The sequence below is a fragment of the Aquarana catesbeiana genome, linkage group LG03, assembly GCF_042186555.1.
Source record: "Aquarana catesbeiana isolate 2022-GZ linkage group LG03, ASM4218655v1, whole genome shotgun sequence".
Classification (NCBI taxonomy): Eukaryota; Metazoa; Chordata; class Amphibia; order Anura; family Ranidae; genus Aquarana; species Aquarana catesbeiana.
In genome coordinates this window covers 436,536,697-436,555,762 of record NC_133326.1, presented here as the reverse complement: position 1 = coordinate 436,555,762, position 19,066 = coordinate 436,536,697, and the positions used below count along the sequence as shown (strand labels likewise).

At 43.3% G+C, this 19,066-nt stretch overlaps 1 protein-coding gene across 1 annotated transcript in view; it reads left to right on the top strand.

The window, feature by feature from the left end:
- Positions 1-18,404, top strand: part of CDKN2AIPNL (CDKN2A interacting protein N-terminal like) — a 62,788-nt gene extending 44,384 nt beyond the window's left edge. The window contains exon 3 of the mRNA XM_073620791.1: positions 18,196-18,404. Within this exon, the coding sequence (XP_073476892.1) occupies positions 18,196-18,210 (15 nt within the window). The 3' untranslated portion in view covers positions 18,211-18,404. The remainder of the gene's footprint in view (positions 1-18,195) is intronic.
- Positions 18,405-19,066: the final 662 nt, after the last annotated feature.

Sequence of the window (19,066 nt, the reverse complement as noted above, 5' to 3'; positions counted from 1 at the left end):
CCTATTATTCACTCCTTGATTATTTCCTGCCTTGACTACTGCAACTCTCTCCTTAATGGCCTACCCTTATGCAGGCTATCCCCCCTTCAGTCTATTATGAATGCTGCTGCTAGACTAATGCACCTCACTAACCGAGCTGTGACTGCTGCTCCTCTCTGCCGATCCCTTCACTGGCTTCCCCTACCCCACCGTATAAAATTTAAAATGCTAACCACAACATACAAGGGCCTCCATAACATTGTCCCCAGCTACATCACCAACCTCCTCTGCAGATATCACCCAAATTGTCCCCTCCGCTCCTCCCAGGACCTGCTGCTCTCTAGCTCCCTTGTTACCTCCTCCCATGCTCGCCTTCAGGACTTCTCCAGAACCTTTCCCATCCTCTGGAACTCCCTGCCCCGGTATGTCCAATCAGCCCCTAACCTGTCCACCTTTTAGGAGATCCCTGAAAACTCACTTATTCGGGGAAGCCTATCTCACACCCACCTAACGTCCCCGAGCCACCCCCCATCAAATCATTCCCCGCATCTATTATCTTTTGTACCACCAATCGCTCCCTTTAGAATGTAAGCTCTACGAGCAGGGCCCTCCTGTCCCTTCTATATTGAACTGTACTTTAATTGTGCGCTCCCCCGCTACATTGTAAAGCTATGCGTAAACTGTTGGCGCTATATAAATTGTGTATAATAATGACACCCCCAGATCGGTTCACAGATTGCAGTGTGAACTCATAGTTACATAGGATGAAAAAAGACACAAGTCCAAGTTCAACCAAGAAAAAAATAAAAAATACAATCCCATATACACAAACCTATACCCACAGTTGATCCAGAGGAAGGCAAAAAACCCCAGCAAAGCATGCTCCAAAATCCTTCCTGATCGCCCTAAAGACAATTGGATTTTCCCTGGATCAACTGTACCTATAAATGTTAGTACCCAGTTATATTGTGTACATTTAGGAAAGAATCCGGGCCTTTTTTAAAGCAATCTACTGAGCTTGCCAGAACCACATCTGGAGGGTGAGGGCGTGAGGACGTAACGCGTATTACGGAGGGAGGGGCAAGAGTGTCCGCTGGAGCGAGATCTGAGGCTCCCCTGAAGCTAGCCGTGGCGTGTTCGGAACGAGGGAGTGAAGCGGCCCGCTACGAACTAGCCTCTACATCCCTGCGAGAAAGGTGGAGTGTGCCTGCTTGCCACAGCTGGGTTGTCCAGGAGGGGATGTGAGAGCGGGGGGGCGAGCGAAGCGGCTTGCGGTGAAAGCGGGCGGCAGATCTGCCCCCCCTCCCCTCTTCTCCCCCCCTCCCCTCTTCTCCCCCCCTCCCCTCTTCTCCCCCCCTCCCCTCTTCTCCCCCCCTCCCCTCTTCTCCCCTCCCCCCCCCCCCCCCCCGACTGCTCCCTTGAGCATCTCCACCGGCACCCGGCATATGCTCCCCCTGGAGTCCCAGTGATGGTAATGATGGTAATGTAAACTGGTCTGGTACATATGAAAGAAGGAACACAAAGGAGTCTAGCTCAAAGAGCCGTATACCATCAGGTAAAAGTCTGACATGCAAGAGTGAAGGGCAGAAAAAAGGAGGTACCCCCATGGAGGGGAAACTTTTTAAGCTTCAACATTATATAAAGAACATGTTATTAGTCCGGTTTATAAAATCTGAGGAATGCCTAGCAAGAAGTTTTTTGGGACTCTGAATGAGTGTATTGAGGATGTTATTAAGTTTGACACTTTTTTTTTTTCCCTCTGACTGACTTACAGGAAACCAACTAACTGTTTAAGGTGTAAGATAATTATCATTACTAATCTGTGCTTACTGGTGATTAGTGGTACAATAAGGTGATAAAGAAGCAAACATCTGCAGGTTAAAGTCATATTATCTACATCCAGGGGAAGGAGTGGTAATATTGCTCAAAGCATTAAGAATAGAAACTGGGACTATCGCTTACCGGGAGGAGGGCAGATCCTGTTAAAGAAAACAGCTGAAGCTTATATGTAAACAGGATTGACTCACATAGCGTTAATATACCCACCTATCTTCCCAAAGAAACAGGAAAGGAAAAAGGGAAAGAAAGAGAAAAAAAGGCTTAATCACTTCAACTGCATTACCACATTACGCCGCTAACGATAGACAAATATAATACGAATCAATACTAGAAGGTATACGAAGTGGCTTAAGAGTGGATAAAAGTGTACTGAAGGTTTGAATGTATGCAGTGGTAAGTCTACAGCCTGGCATATATTTAGATTTTTCCCTATTGGTTGAAAGAACATTACCCCCTGTTTTTTTTTTTTGTTTTTTCCCTTCCCCTGCTACTCGCCCCCTGAACGGAGCGGCCAGGGGGAATTGGATAGAACGAAGACTGGGGAAGCTAACAGGAGGGCAAAAAAGAGGGGAACTATGAGTAAGACCGCATCTAAATCAGCAAAAGGGGGAGGGCCCAAAACCCCAAAGGATAAGGTTGTAGGCAGTACAATCAAACAATTTATGTCCCAAGGAGCTAGTCCCAACAATATAGAGCAAGGGGGATCAAAGATGGAGAGAAAAGAGGGAACAGAAAAAACGGGGGTGGGAGGGGAGGGAGAGTGGGGGAAGATACTCTGTGTAAAATGTACAAAAGAATGAAAAAACCCAGTTATAGATCAGAAGTGCAAGTTCTGTATAGGACATTAGGGGAGAGTTGTCAGATTTAAATTTTATGACTTCTAACGTGAGGGGACTAAACACACCCACTAAAAGACACAAGATATTAGGAGAACTTAAGCGGTATGGGGTGGAAGTGGTCTTCCTTCAAGAGACTCACCTAATCCATATTTCAAATATTAAATTGTGGTCTAATAACTTCCCAAACTGGTTTTACGGGGATACAGTTATGAAGAGAGCAAGGGGGGTTGCAATACGGTTTGCAAAGGGAGTGCAATTTAAATTAGAAGAGAGGCTGCTCGACCCTGAGGGAATATTTATTTTTTTGAAAGGTTTTATGGGGGAATTTGAATGTAAGCTGGCAAATTTATATATGCTCCTAATAAGGATCCGATAAGATTTCTAACTAGTACGTTGGAGAAGTTAACAGACTTTAAGTGCGGGTGTGGGAGACCTGCCTGGAACCAGAAGTAGATAGTACGTCACGTGCGCTGGGGAAGAGTCACGTGAAACTGAGAAAGATAAGACAGAAATGACATTCTTGTCAATTGGTAGATAAATGGAGGATAATGAATCCTAAAATGCAAGATTTTACGTTTTACTCCCCAGTGCACGGGACATACTCTAGGATAGATTATATTATGGTAGATCATAGATATCTGGACAGGATCGTCGAATCTAAAATAGAAATAACCACTTTGTCTGACCATGCTCCAGTACGAATGAAAATGCGAGTCTCCAAGAACCAAGGATCTTCACGGACTTGGAGATTAAATGAAGAGCTCCTAAATGATGAAACAAACCTAAAGATTGTAGAACAGGAATTAAAACACTATTTTCTAATAAATGAAACTGGAGAGATCTCGGGGTCCTCCTTATGGGAGGCCCATAAGGCTTATAGCAGAGGGATTTTAATAAACATAGGAGCAAGGGGGAAAAAAAATCTTACTGAAGACATTTTTAAAATAGAGCAAGAGCATAAGAAATGTAAAAGCCAAGATAGAATGGTGTATCAGCAACTAGTCATGAAAAGAGATGAATTAAAAGATTTAATAGAACTAGAAACAAAAAAAAAAAATGTTTTAAGGTGGCTAAAGAAAGATATCAGTGGGAGAATAAGAACAGTAGACACCTAGCTAGAATCCTTCAGAAAAAAATCTAGAAATTATATAGAAAAAAATCAAAACGGTAAAGGAGAAATGGTACATACAACAAAAGAAATAGGAGAATCTTTTAAAAATTACTATAAGGATTTATACTCTGTAGGAAACATCGGAGGTCAGACAGGGGAGAAAAGAATAAAGATAGTCGAATTCTTAAAAAAAGCTAAACTTCCAAAGATTGCAGAGAGCTGTAAAGATAATTTAGAAAGCCCTATAACTGAAGATCAACAGAGCTTTGGTAGACTCGGCTCCAGGGAAAAGCCCCGGCCTTGATGGATTTACAACATACTACTATAAAAAATTTAAGGATATATTAACGCCAAAGCTTTGTCATTTCATGAATGGCCTGGGCATTGATTTCGAGTTGAGTAGAGGCCTTGTCGTTATTCCGAAGGAGGGAAAGGACGGCACACTATGCTCTAGCTACAGGCCAATCTTTTTGATAAACGCAGATGTTAAACTGTTTGCTAGGGTATTGGCTAGCTGTTTGAAAGGGTTGATGGGTGGGTTGATACACCCTGATCAGGTAGGATTCACCCCAAGAAGAGAGGGGAGGGACAATGGGATGAGAACCCTACTCCAGAATATAAAGGAAAAGGGGCCCCCGGGTCTACTCCTGTCGATCGACGCCGAGAAAGCGTTCGACAGGGTAGACTGGGGGGTTCATGATACAAACCTTAAAAACTCTGGGAGTGGGTCCGAGAATGATCAGGTGGATCTGGGTGTTATATAGCCACCCTACGGCATCTATAAAAATCAACAAATCTTCTTCTGCCTCATTTGAAATGAAAAATGGGACAAGACAGGGATGTCCCCTGTCCCCTTTCATTTTATCCCTGGAACCTTTGCTCGCAGTGATTTGGAGTAATCCGGATATTGCTGGATTTAAAGTAGGGGATGAGGAACACAAGCTCGCAGCATTTGCGGATGATGTGTTATTCTTTATACCCAATCACAGGATTACAATGTCCAACTTATTGAGAGTCTTAAAACAGTATGGGGAAGAATCAAACTTTAAAATAAATTTTGCAAAATCTGAAATTTTAAATATTTAAGTAAAAATGAAGAGGAAAGCTAAAAAAGGAATTTCAATTTGGAAGAAAGAATAAAACTTGCTAATTCATTGGAGAAGATCTATAAAATAAATTATATTCCATTATTGGATGAAATAAAAGCTGAGAGTAAAAGAATAAGTAAACCATTATCGTGGATAGGCCATATTAATTCCATTAAGATGGTCCTCTTACCAAAAATTACCTACAAGCTCCAGATGTTACCACTGGCGCTCCCACAGTTCTATACTAGAAAGCTGAAATCAATCATAATGAATATTGTATGGAAGAATAGGAAGGCTAGAGTTTCCCTTGCTATATTAAAACGGGGGGAAAAAAAGAGGGGGTTTGGCTGTTCCCGACATTCAAAAATACTATAAGGCGATACTATTATCTAGAGTGATAGAGTGGGTTAGGGATAATAAGGAGAAAAGATGGGTTAATATTGAAAAAAAAATTTTGTTAGACACTATAATCTGGAATCCCCCTCACTTTAGAATTTTAGATGAAAAAACACATACATTGACACGGGTGGTTCTAAGAGTTTGGGACATGATACACAAACAATTTAATAAGACATATAATTCACCTTTAATAGCACTTAAAGAAAATGACTTTTGCATCGGAAAAAGAGTATTGGGGGAAATTGGATTAAAGACAATAGGGCACAATTAAGAGACATAATAAAAAAGGGGAAGATAGTTCCATTTCATGAATTCATGCAAAATAAGGAAGCATGGCTGATGGATGAATGGAGATACCTCCAGCTGGGACATTTTGTCAGTAGCCTACCACAGCCAATAAGGTCGGGAGAAGATCTGTCCGAGCTGGAAAGGTTGTGTCTTGTAGACAGCACAAAGGGTATTCTATCAAAAATTTATAAGTTATTGTTGTCAGGGGAGGGGACGGAGGTGCCTCCATTCATCAGAAAATGGGAAAGAGAATTGGGGTCACAGAAAGATAACACTATAAGGAAAATATTAGAACTAAACCACAGTTCGGCGGTGGATATCAATACAGCCGAAATGAATTATAAATGTTTGGTTGGTATGTAACCCCAGATAAAGCTTGTAAATATCAAAGGGACAAAACATCGGAATGTTGGCGGGGCTGTAGGGGGGTGGGTACAATGGCCCATCTTTGGTGGGACTGTCCTATAATTAAAGGATACTGGGGAAAGATTTTAGGGTTTATAAGAGATTACTAAAATAGAGGTAAAGGCAGACCCATGGACAGTACTACTGCATGGAATAGAGAAGGATGTAAACACATATTATAAAGAATCTTTAGTGCCACGCTTGTTAAATGCGGCAAAAAAACTCATCCCTAAGAAACGGCAGACAGCAGAAAGTCCTTTTAATATGGGAGTGGATTGATGTTGTAGAAGGAATATACTACATGGAACATACAAGTTATGTAGGGATGGTAGTAGAGAGGCGGTAGAAGATAAGTGGGAGTGTTGGTAGGAATTCAAAAAAAACTTGGAGCTATGCTGAAATACTGAGAACCTAGATCTTAAACTGGGAAACGTATATTTTGTACACAGACGTAGGGTTGTGGGGGGGGGGGTGTAGGAAGGATAGATTAGGTCACTTCAATAGCAGGATTTGTTAAGTCGTACATGTTTTTTCCTATAAGTTTTAAAAGAAATTTTTGTATACAGCATGGATAAATCTACTATGATGTGAAAACGAGAAGGGACACGGATGAACTTTAAAGGTGAATTAAGTCTCTCAAAGGGTTTGCTGAAGTAGAAGTTCGCTGAAAAAAAAAAAAAAAAAAGATAACCACATCTGGAGGGAGTCTATTCCAAAGCTCTTACTGTGAAGAAACCTTTCCATATTTGGAGATAAAATCTTATTTCCTCTAGTTGTAAAGAGTGCCCCCCTTGTCCTCTGTGATGACCTTAAAGTGAATAAATCAACACCAAGTTCACGCCATGGACCACTTATGAATTTGTACATGTTGATCATATCCCCCTTAATCTCCTTTTCTCAAGAGGGAATAGATTCAGTTCCTCTCATCTTTCCTTATAGCTGAGCTCTTCCATGCCTCTTATTAGTTTGGTTGCCCTTCTCTGCACTTTCTCCAGTTCCCCCAATATCCCTTTTTGAGAACTGGTGCCCAAAGCTGAACTGCATATTCCAGATGAGGTCTAATGATTTGTACAGGGGCAAAATGATCTCTCTCTGGAGTCCATACCTCTCAATACAAGAAAGGACTTTGCATGCTTTGGAAACTGCAGCTTGGCATTGCATGCTATTAATGAGCTTATGATCTACCAAAACCCCCAGATCTTCTCCACCATTGATTCTCCCAGTTGTACTCCACCCACCCCCCATTATGTATGATACATGCATTTTCTTAGCCCCCAAGTGCATAACTTTACATTTATCAGCATTAAACCTCATTTGCCACTTAGTTGCCCAATTAGACAGTGCATTGAGGTCGGCTTGTAAGTTGGAGACATCCTGTAAGGACGTTATTCCCCTGCATAGCTTGGTGTCATCTGCAAAGACAGAAAGTTTCTTTTAATCCCAGACCCTATATTACATAGTTACATAGTAGGTGAGGTTGAAAAAAGACACAAGTCCATCAAGTCCAACCTATGTGTGTGATTATGTGTCAGTATTACATTACATATCCCTGTATATTGCGGTCATTCAGGTGATTATCTAATAGTTTCTTGAAGCTATCAATGCTCCCCGCTGAGACCACCGCCTGTGGAAGGGAATTCCACATCCTTGCCGCTCTTACAGTAAAGAACCCTCTACGTAGTTTAAGGTTAAACCTCTTTTCCTCTAATTGCAATGAGTGGCCACGAGTCTTATTAAACTCTCTTCTGCGAAAAAGTTTTATCCCTATTGTGGGGTCACCAGTACAGTATTTGTAAATTGAAATCATATCCCCTCTCAAGCGTCTCTTCTCCAGAGAGAATAAGTTCAGTGCTCGCAACCTTTCCTCATAACTAAGATCCTCCAGACCCTTTATTAGCTTTGTTGCCCTTCTTTGTACTCGCTCCATTTCCAGTACGTCCCTCCTGAGGACTGGTGCCCAGAACTGGACAGCATACTCCAGGTGCGGGCGGACCAGAGTCTTGTAGAGCGGGAGAATTATCGTTTTATCTCTGCAGTTGATCCCCCTTTTAATGCATGCCAATATTCTGTTTGCTTTATTAGCAGCAGCTTGGCATTGCATGCCGTTGCTGAGCCTATCATCCACTAGGACCCCCAAGTCCTTTTCCATCCTAGATTATATCATTTATAAAGTTATTAAAAGTAGGGTTCCCAGCACTGAACCTTGGTACAACACTGATAACGTGCTTCATTTAAAGTCCCAAAATCCCCCCTCTTTTTACTACTGATAATCTTACACCATTCAGAGTAAGAGTCATTAACCACAACTCCCTGAATTCTGTCTTTTTAGCTAATTTTCTATCCATTTACAAATTGATCTTTCCAAGCCTGTAGACTTTACCTTACACATGAGCCTCGTGTGGGGAACTTGTCAAACGCTTTTGCAAAGTCCAGGTATACCACAGCCACTCCTCTGTCCAAGATTTTATGGGGGAGAACACCCATGCGATACGATTCTAGTGCAGGGAAAAACAAGTCCCTGTGCTTTTTTTCTGTGCAAATCTAATGCGAGTTCAGTCATACAACTGTATGGATGAACTTGCATCTCAGACATCGCTTTTGATCGGCACCGCAGGTGTGAACCTGGACTGAGTTGGAATATAGATCATCCCCCTCCTGAAAAATGACTTTTAAACTAATTCAGGTGTAGCTAATCACCTTCTCCATGGCACACAAAGCCATTTATCTTTCGACTGTGATCAGCTGTTGTCATTTTTTTATTAGCACAGCATGAAAAGAGCTTTCCGGCCAGGTTCACACTGTTACGACAAACGTTGGGACATTGGGAGCTTATGTCGCATGACGTGTGAAAATCAATGTTTCCCTATGAGAGCCGAGTCCGACTTTGAAAATGCACTACTTTGTTCCAGCTTTGGTCCTACTTCAGCTCATTGAATATAACTACAGTCTACAGTCTCACGGTCTTAACTGATCCAACTTTGGCATGCAGCTTGTGCTCTGATGATCTTGAAGGTGAACTCGACACCAAATAGAAAAAAACTGCATGGGTTCCCCCTCCAAGACCATACCAGGCCCTTGGGTCTGGTGTGGATTTTAAGGGGAACCCCCACACCGAAAAACATCCCCCCCTAAATCCATACCAGGACCTTATCCGAGCACGCAGCCCAGCAGGTCAGGAAAGGGGGTGGGGATGAGCGAGCTCCCTCTCTCCTGAACCATACCGGGCCGCATGCCCTCAACATGGGGGGGTGCATGCTTTGGGGCAGGGGGGGGCCTGGTGCCCCCCACCCCAAAGCCCCTCGTCATCTTCACCCCAAAGCACCTTGTCCCCAAGGTTGATGAGGACAAGGGCCTCTTCCCAACAACCCTGGCCGTTGGTTACCCCCCCCCCCCCACACCCTGTGTGAATGAGTATGGGGTACATTGTACCCCTACCCATTTACCTAAAAAAAAAGTGTCAAAAGGGGCGTGGCCAGGCAGTGCATGTAGCAGGACGCACTTCTCCTCAGCTCCGCCGAAAATCCTGGTAATCATCCTTTGGATCACCCATCCAGCCCGCTGATACCTCCGATCGGAACCGCACGCTATCTGCGCCTCAGCAGACCCGTTCACCCGACCGATTTGCGGCCACAAAACATGCCAAAACGGGGCAAGGATGGTGGCGGCCCGCCCGCAGCACAGGCCCTAGATGGCGCTCTGCCACAGCGATCACAAAAGGAAAAATATAAGGAGGCTGCCCAGAAACTCCTGTTTGGCAATAAATCATCAAAAGAACTACCATCACCCACATCTGACCTCAGTGAAGAAGAAGGAAGCCAGCTGGAGATGGATAATACTATTCCACTGGAGGATGGCGCTGGATCCCCTGCTGACTGGGCCGCAGTGAGTACAGTATCACATTCCTATCAGAGCACTCAGACACCAATCATGCCCCTGGATAATGCTGAACCCACTCTCAGAGACATTCTCTCTGCAGTGACTATATGTAACAGATCCATCTCAACCCTGACTGATGAAGTGAAAGGTGTTAAGGCTGAGATATCCTTTGTGAGACAGGATATGCAAAAGCTAAGAGAGCGCACAGCTGCAGTGGAGAGCAGGGTCAGTGTAATTGAAGATGATTTAGTACCCATGCAGAGAGATTTAAAGTATAACTGCCATCTTGCAGATCAGCATGCAGCGCGCTTAGATGATTTGGAAAATCGCATGCGCCGCAACAATGTACGCGCCTTAGGATTCCCAGAAAGGATAGAGGGTAAAGACCCGGTCACTTTCATCGAACAATGGCTCCTCACTACATTTGGAAAAGAAGCTTTCTCTCCACTATTTGCGGTGGAGAGAGCGCATAGAGTGCCTTCTCGTCCACTACCCCTGGCAATCACCCTCGTGCTTTTCTGTTTAAGCTCTTAAACTACAAAGACAGAGATGCCATCCTTGCTAAAGCCAGAACCATGGGAGGTAAGCTGAATATTGAAAACTCCAAAATTTCCCTGTTTCCGGATTTTATGGATGTCAAACGAAGATTAAGAGACCTTAACTTGCCATATGCGATGCTATATCCTGCCCGCATTCGTGTGGTCGCACTCGGGGAAACCCGCTTTTTTGAACGCCCGGACATGGTGGCTCAATGGCTAGATCGTGAGGATAGGGCCCTTAAAGCTGCCAGACCACAAAGAGATGTCCCTGCTTAAGCGATAAGTCCTAGACATGCAATAACCTGGCAAGGCCCGGTCTATTTTAGCTGGGATAGATTCCTGGGCCATGTGGAGGCCTCAAGATTCAAGATTGTTTTTTGAGGACAGTTCCTACTCTCATATCCGATGTTCAGGCGGTCGAGGAGAACTATTTGTTTCACCCTCCCCCCCACTTTTTTGTTTCTTCTGCCCCCTTTTTTTCCCACATTTTTGTCTGCAACTAATGAAGAAATACGTGCCTACCGTAGCTGTGAAACCCCTACGGGAACTAACCTACTGGTTAACTAGGAGTTTTCAAGGCTTCTACCCCCCCCCCCCCCCCACACCTGTTGTGTGGGTAAAGTTAACACTGCAGCCATGTGGCTGTGCGAACTGCTGACCTTTAGATTCTTGCCATACAGAGTAACATGCATTAAGTCAACAATTTACTGTCTTCTGTACTTATACACTAACCTTCTAGTATATTTCTCTTTGCCTTGCAACATGATTCCATGTCTACAGATACCTAAATGTTCTCTGAAAGGAGAATCCAAGCATGATTTGGGGAGAGGGGGCTCACCCCCCCCTTCCAGATAATATGTTATTGTATAACCTAGAAGGTCTGATAAGAGTTATGCTGTCCTGGTCAATGCTCCTGAAACAAGATGGGGATGGCTAAATTGACCATTGTGACTTGGAATGTCAGAGGACTGGGAAATCCAGTTAAAAGAGTGGCAGTCCTTAGACATCTCAGGTCGCTGAATGCGGGGGTGGTTTGCCTACAGGAGACCCATTTCTCTGCGGACCCTCCCCCCAGCCTTAGTCCACGATTGTATACTAATCAGTTTCATGCGACCCACTCCACTTACTCAAGGGGAGCAAGTATATTGTTCAGAAAAGATATTCAATTCAATTGCATTAGAAAACGTATTGACCCGGCTGGCAGATATGTCTTTCTTCTATGCTCAATTACAGGCCTTAGATGTATTCTTGCTAGCATCTATATACCCCCACCGTATAACTCAGAGGTTATCGGACACCTGGCAGGTTTTATGGCCCAATACCCAGAAGTACCCTTACTGGCAATGGGGGACTACAATAATTTCTTAAATCCTCTCAAGGATAAATTTCCTGTATCTACTGCTAGCACATTTCAGGTGAAAGATAGTACCCCCTTTGCCAGAATACTTGAAGAAGCGGGGCTGATAGATGTCTGGAGATCCAGACATCCAAACGATAAATACTCCTGCCACTCAGCCTCACATGACGGGTTATCTAGAATAGATTTGGGCCTTGGGAATGACAAGATGCTACACTTAATAGAGGAATCTGGTTATGCAGACAGGCATATATCTGACCACTCGGCACTTTGGGTGACCATTTCACTACCAAGTAGATACAGACGGCCAATATGGAAACTTAATCCCTTCTGGCTCTCGCTGTTTGCCGAACCAGACCCTATAGGCAGAGCACTTACACTGTTTCTACAGGATAATATTGGTACGGCTGGGCTGGGGGTGGTCTGGGATCCAGCGAAGGCCTTTTTGAGAGGACAACTTATCAAAACAATATCACGGATTAAAACTGACACCAAGGCTTGGGAACAATTGGTACGAAATAGAGTCACCGAGACTGAAAACGATTATATTAATGACCCCACAAGAGACACTAAGAGGGCATGGGTGAGTGCACAGACAATGTCTGGGCAACTGGCGTTGCAGCTGGCGGAGAACAAACGTTTTTTTCTGCAACAATCACATTTTGAGGAGGGGGAGACGACTGGTCATATGCTTGCAGTAATGGCACGGTCTCAACAATCATCCTCTCTCATCTCCGCCATCTGCGACGCACAGGGCGCTCTGAAGTGCTCTACCCCTGATATCCTGACGGTCTTTGGTGATTTCTATGCTGATCTCTATACTTCTAAAGTTACACCCACTGACAGTGCAATAACAGACTTCTTAGGTAGCTGTGAACTCCCCAGTCTGCCAATAGAAGATAGGATCATGCTTAATGCCCCTTTAACTGCAGAAGAACTAGATATCGCCTTATCTCAAACTAAAAACAATAAAGCACCAGGTATAGATGGTCTCCCATCAGAGATATACAAACGCTACGCTGACTACATGCTCCCCACACTACTGAAAGTTTACAATGAGGCATTAAAGGAGGATTCACTGCCAAGCTCGATGAATGAGGCGATCATTATTGTTATATTAAAACCGGGTAAAGATGCGAATTCCCCTGGATCCTATAGACCCATTTCATTGCTCACATCCGATATCAAGTTGCTGGCTCGGATGTTAGCAAACAGATTGGCCAAAGTAATTCATAAAATAGTACATAGAGACCAATCCGGGTTCATCCCCACGAGATCCACGGCCCAAAATATAAGACGATTATTCCTGAACTTACAGCTCCCAGTGGACAATACAGGCAATAGAGCAATTTTCTCACTGGACGCAGCTAAGGCCTTTGACAGTGTCGAGTGGCCTTACCTGTGGAAAACGCTGCAGAACATGGGACTGGGAGATACATTTATTCGATGGGTACAGCTTTTGTATGCTGCGCCCACAGCCAGGATACGGATTAATGAGGAACTTTCAGAACCTTTTCCTTTATTTAGAGGCACCAGACAGGGGTGCCCATTGTCACACCTGCTGTTTGCCTTGGCTCTGGAACCTCTGGGAGCAAAAATTAGAGGTGACTCTGGAATAGCGGGATTCCAAAGAGGTATGGATAAAGACGTAGTGTCCATGTACGCAGATGATACCCTGCTCTATTTAGGAGACACAAAAGATACACTACAGTCATGTCCCTCATTAAGGACTTTGGGGAATTATCGGGCTTCTCCATTAACTGGGATAAGTCGGTGCTGATGCCGCTCGACCCCCTGAACACCCCATTACCACTAGGTGCAGAAATGATACAACAAGTAAGCTCATTCCGCTACCTAGGGATCCAGGTGACCCCTAACCCAGCCACTTATGTTGAACAGAACCTAACACCCTTGTTAACTAAATTCCGTGAAAAAAGCAGGGCCTGGTGTAAACTACCCCTGTCTGTTGTTGGTAGAATTAACCTTATTAAAATGGTCTGGGCACCACAACTGCTCTATATTTTTAACAATTCCCCGGTATGGATATCTAAAAAATGGTTCGATAGAATAGAGACCCAATTCAGAGAACTCATATGGAGAAAAAAAATAGCGAGGATAAAACTATCAACATTACAATATGGCAAAGAGGAAGGGGGACTTACAGTCCCTCATCCCAGGATGTATTATCTCGCCTCCCAGCTACAACAACTAGGAGGATGGGGCTTGCTGGATCCGAAAGACCCGATTCGTAGACTTGTAATACTAAAAGACAATAACTATTCAGCACTGGCAAATTTGGAGGCGGGATTCCTGCACTTAGACCCGGAAGCTCCTACGGTTAAATTATTGGGCCTATGTCAAAAAACTAATAGGCATCACTGGCTTTCTGTCCAGCACGCCTCTCTGGCGAAATAGACAACTGAAAGAAATACAGAAACTAAAAGGCTTCAAGAGCTGGGAGGACGCAGGCATCAAATATATCTCACAATTATACCAAGATAACACTTTTAAATCATTCCAGCAGATTCAGACAGAGTTTGGGATCCCACGCAATAATTTTTATAAACACCTCCAACTGCGACATGCCTTACAAACCCAGAATAGAACTGTCAGGACCCAACAAACAGAACATCCGATTATACAGGATGTATTTATGGATGAAGTTAAAAAGGGCATGATATCTAGATGCTATAATACACTTATAGCACGAATACAAGATCCCTCTAGACTACCATGCAGACAGCGGTGGGAGGAGGATATAGGAGAAATGGATGGAGACAGTTGGGATATGTGCCTTATGAATGCCCCCCTGGTATCAATTTCTGCATCCCAGAAACTTTCACACCTCTACCTACTACATAGGGCATATAGAACCCCCCCCTTCAACTTTATAAGTGGGGAATTAGGGACTCACCCCTGTGCCCAAAATGTGAACGGGATCATGGAGACTTACTCCACATGATCTGGAAATGCCCCAAGCTATTCAGATATTGGAAGGAAGTACTGGACACGATTTCAGAAGTATATATGATACCTCTTGAGAGAACTCCAGTGGTCTGTGTACTGGGGGGAATAGATGAAGAGCTAGCACCCCCACCTACACGTATAGCGCTTATTCTTTTACTATACATAGCGAAGAAACTAATTGCCCAGTGGTGGATTACCCCGCGAGTTCCCACCAGAAGGCAATGGATAGACAGCGTGAACAGGCTCCTAATAAGAGAAAAAATTACTTACCAACATAGGAAGGCTCCACAAAAATTCCTCTCCATATGGCAAGCGTGGTTAGACGCTCCTGGTTTGGCCCCGCACCAATTAATTAAAGATGGATTACTCTTGGGTTGAGGTAGACTTGACTACTGTATAGAAACTGTACGCATGCAAGGAAGTGTGAACTATAAAAAGAGACAGCCCCTATGGGATATATGACAGTATATATGATGAGGCACTGTATGGCAAGGTTTTGCTCTGTTTTGTTCCTATCTTTCTTTTTCTTTCTCTTCTTTTCTCTAATTCTTCTTTCTTTCTCTTCTATTTTATTTTTCTTTCCACCGATGAATATTATATTGAACTAAACATAACGAATCTAGACAAGGTTGTCGGAATTATAAGGTAGTAGAGTTGATTTTGATACTACTGTTAAATGAACAACGGGTTCTCTATTTTTATACTCTAAGATGATCAGAGTTCACTAGAGCTTTCAGCATATAAGGGTAACATTATTATAGCTGGTACTTGCTTAAATTGTACTTTATTTGGAGTCATACTCCTTGCGAATTATATTACATGTTAGATCTATTATAATTAAAAGATAAGGGTACGATAGGTGATATTCCTGATAGGATATAATCGAAACTGTCTTACAATAATCTTAAGTAGCTGATAAATGTTCCCATAAAATGCTTTGAGAGAATTCCGAAATATGTATATGTTATGCACATTTATCTGTATGCTATATGTATTTGTTTTTTATGCAAAATAAAAACTTTTCTGATTTAAAAAAAAAAAAAAAAAGTGTCAAAAATAACGCAGTACACAGGTTTTTAAAGTATTTATTAAGACAGCTCCGGCATCTCTTCCGATTTTTTTTCTTTTCCCCTCTCCAGGTCTTCTCCCTCTGTCCGCTGTCTTCTGCCTCTGCCGGGTCTTCTCCCTCTGATCTTCTTCTGATGTTGACTCGATGCTCTCTCCCGCTCTGTTAGGTGCGCGGTGTGCCACTACTTATATTGGCATGGGGCCGGGTCACCGGGTGACATAATCTGGAGGCCCCACCCCTTATGACGTCACCGCCCAGGACATTATGGGCAGTGGTGTCATAGGAGTGGGGCATCCCCAGATAACATCATCCGGTGTCTCGGCCCAATGTCAGTATAAGTAGTGGCTCACCTAACAGTGGAAGAGAGCGTCAAATCAACATCAGAAGAAGAACGGAGCGAGAAGACAGCAGCCAGAGGGAGAAGAACCGGAAAGGGCTTGAAGACATCAGCGGAGAAGAACCGTCAGAAGACGTCAGCAGAGAACAAATCTGAAGAGACACCGGAGCTGTCTTAATAAATTGCTTTAAAAACCTGTGTACTGCCTTTTTTTATTTTTGACACTTTTTTTGGGGGGGGGTGAATGGGTAGGGTTACAATCTACTCATTTACATAGGGTGGGGGTCGGGATCTGGGGGCCCCCTTGTTAAAGCGAGCTTCCAGATTCCCATAAGCCCCCCCGACAACCAACGGCCAGTGTTGTCTGGAAGAGGCCGTGGTCCTCATAAACATGGGGACAAGGCGCTTTGGGGTGGGGGGCGCAACCGCCCCTTAAAATCCATGCCAGACCGAGGGGCCAGGTATGGTCTTGGAGGGGTAACCTATGCAGTTTTGGTTTTTTTTTGTTTTTTTGGGGGTTTTTTTTTTTTTTTTTTTTTTTTTTTATTTGGCGTGGAGTTCTCCCTTTAAGATTTATACCAGACACAAAGTGCCTAACATCGTCGGGATCAAAGTCGGATCTCCGTTCATTGTAGTCGGACTTCAGGTTGCAGGGCAAGGTCGGATCCACAGTTGTACTGTCGTGTTGTACCAGTGGGAACCCGGCCTCCTGGAGCATTGTTGTGGACAGGCACAAGTCAGGAGATGGATACCGAAAAATTTCGAAGGCTTTATCAATGCCTTCAAGTGGAAGGTATTTGGTACAACACAAACCTTCCCTTGATTGGGACGCAGTTGCAGGAATTTTTGACAGAGTGGTCATTGTGCATGTGACAACAATATCACAAATTCTCTGAAAATTGGGCTTTTTTGGGAGGGTTGCAAGAAAAAAGGCCACATGCAGTCACGACTGAGCTTTGCTAAACCGCACCTTGAAGATTCCGAACCCACATGGAAAAAGGTGTTATGGTCAGATGAGTCTAAAATTTAAATATTTGGCGTCAACACCAAACGATATGTGTGGCAGAAATCAAATACTACTCACCATCCAAAAAACACCATTCCTACAGTAAAGCATGGAGGTGATAATATCCTGTTATGGGGGTGTTTCTCTGCAGCAGGGACTGGAGCACTTGTCAGGATAGAAGGAAAAATGGATGGGGGAAAATACTGTCGCGTTCTTGAGGAAAAGCTGCTGTCCCCTGCCAGAAAGTTGTCAATGGGGAGAAGGTATACCTTCCAATATAATGACCCAAAGCACACAGCAAAAATTAGCACACAGTGGTTGAATGAAAAAAGGGTGAATGTCCTTGCATGGCTTAGGCAGAGCCCAGACTTGAACTGAATTGAAAATCTGTGGAATGACTTGAAGACTGCAGTCCACAAACGGTCACCATCAAATCTAACTGAACTTGAGCAGTTCTGCAAAGAAGAGTGGGCAAATATTGCAAAGTGTAGATGTGCAAAGTTAGTAGAGACATATCCCAACAGATGCCAACATTATGTGTTGGCATCCTTGGATGCTAGTTTTGAACGCTGCTGTTTAGGACTCTCAGGCACCCTTTGGGGCGGTTCAGAGTGTTGGCACGTTGTCCTGGGTTATTTCTCTATTAGTTTGGTTTCCCACCCCTCATTGTGGCACTGCTTGAGGACATCCCTGTTTGGTAATGGATAAAGAAGCAGCAGCTGTGTCTATCAAACCTAAGAGAGCTGGATTTTTTTTTTTGCTCACTGTAAAATCCCATTCTTTGAGTTCATTGATGGACACCGCACCCTCCCCTCTATGGAAATGATCCTTTTGATACTGCTTGTGACTGACTGGCGGCCTATAGTGGAGAGGGGGTTTTATGCCCAGAGAGGACTGCCCATAAGCACTCCTCACCATCCTCATCTTCTGTTGCTGGGGCTATAAAACCCTGTTTGGTAATGGATAAAGAAGCAGCGGTTGTGTCCGTCAGAGAAAGGGATTATGAGAAGGGGGGTAATTAAAAATAGTTTTTGCTGTGTACAATATGTTTGTCACTTAATAATAATATTTTTCTTTTTGTGTCTCTTAAAACTAGAATCAAAGTAACTGATATGGATTCGGATTCAGAGCCAGTGCAATCGTGTACGTCAGATAAGAAGATGTATTTGTATATAGTCGCATGATCCGGATCACTACTTTCAAAAATTTTAAATGTGAATAATGTATTGCTTTATGCCAGCAGACATGTTTTTAACCTTATTTAAAATGTTTCACATTTACAATAAATTTTTTACATTGCATAAATGAACGTTTTTTTTTTTTTTGTTTTTTTTTTTTTTTTTTTTGTGATTTGAGATTTTTATCATTGTATGAATTAGAGCCATTTTACTTGGATGGTGTAGTCCCGATTTTATTTTATTTTTATTTTTTTTGCTGCACTTTCTGAGGGGACCCCTGGATATATTGTAAAGTGTGCACAGCTTTCTGGGTAAAATTACAAGGAGCACCACCAAGCAGATCCAAGCCTGCCTTGAAAGTGATTTGTTTATGCAAAACGAAGAGCAAAATTCTGCATTGTGGTTAGCCTGTTTGTGACTAAAAGGTCAAGGAAGACTTAATTTAAATGTATCAGCAATTAATGCAAGGTGTTCTGTGATTGGAAGAAGGGAGGTTGTGATTGTTCATCCACACCACCTCCCATCATAGAATGGCTTGCATATATAGAATGGAAGACTTTTTTAGAATGTATGAGCTGCTTAGCGAACGAACCACCGTGCTATGGGGTAATGTAGACAACAACTCACCCAAGCTCTACCGCATGATTGTAGAATGATGAGCTGAATAACTGTGCTCAGGCTTGTGTCCCATAAACATCAATATAGCAAGAAATGCCGGCAACTCGATTGCTTCTTCTTTATCTTCATAATTCTTTAATTCATCTTTATTGAGCACTAACAGCAGTACAA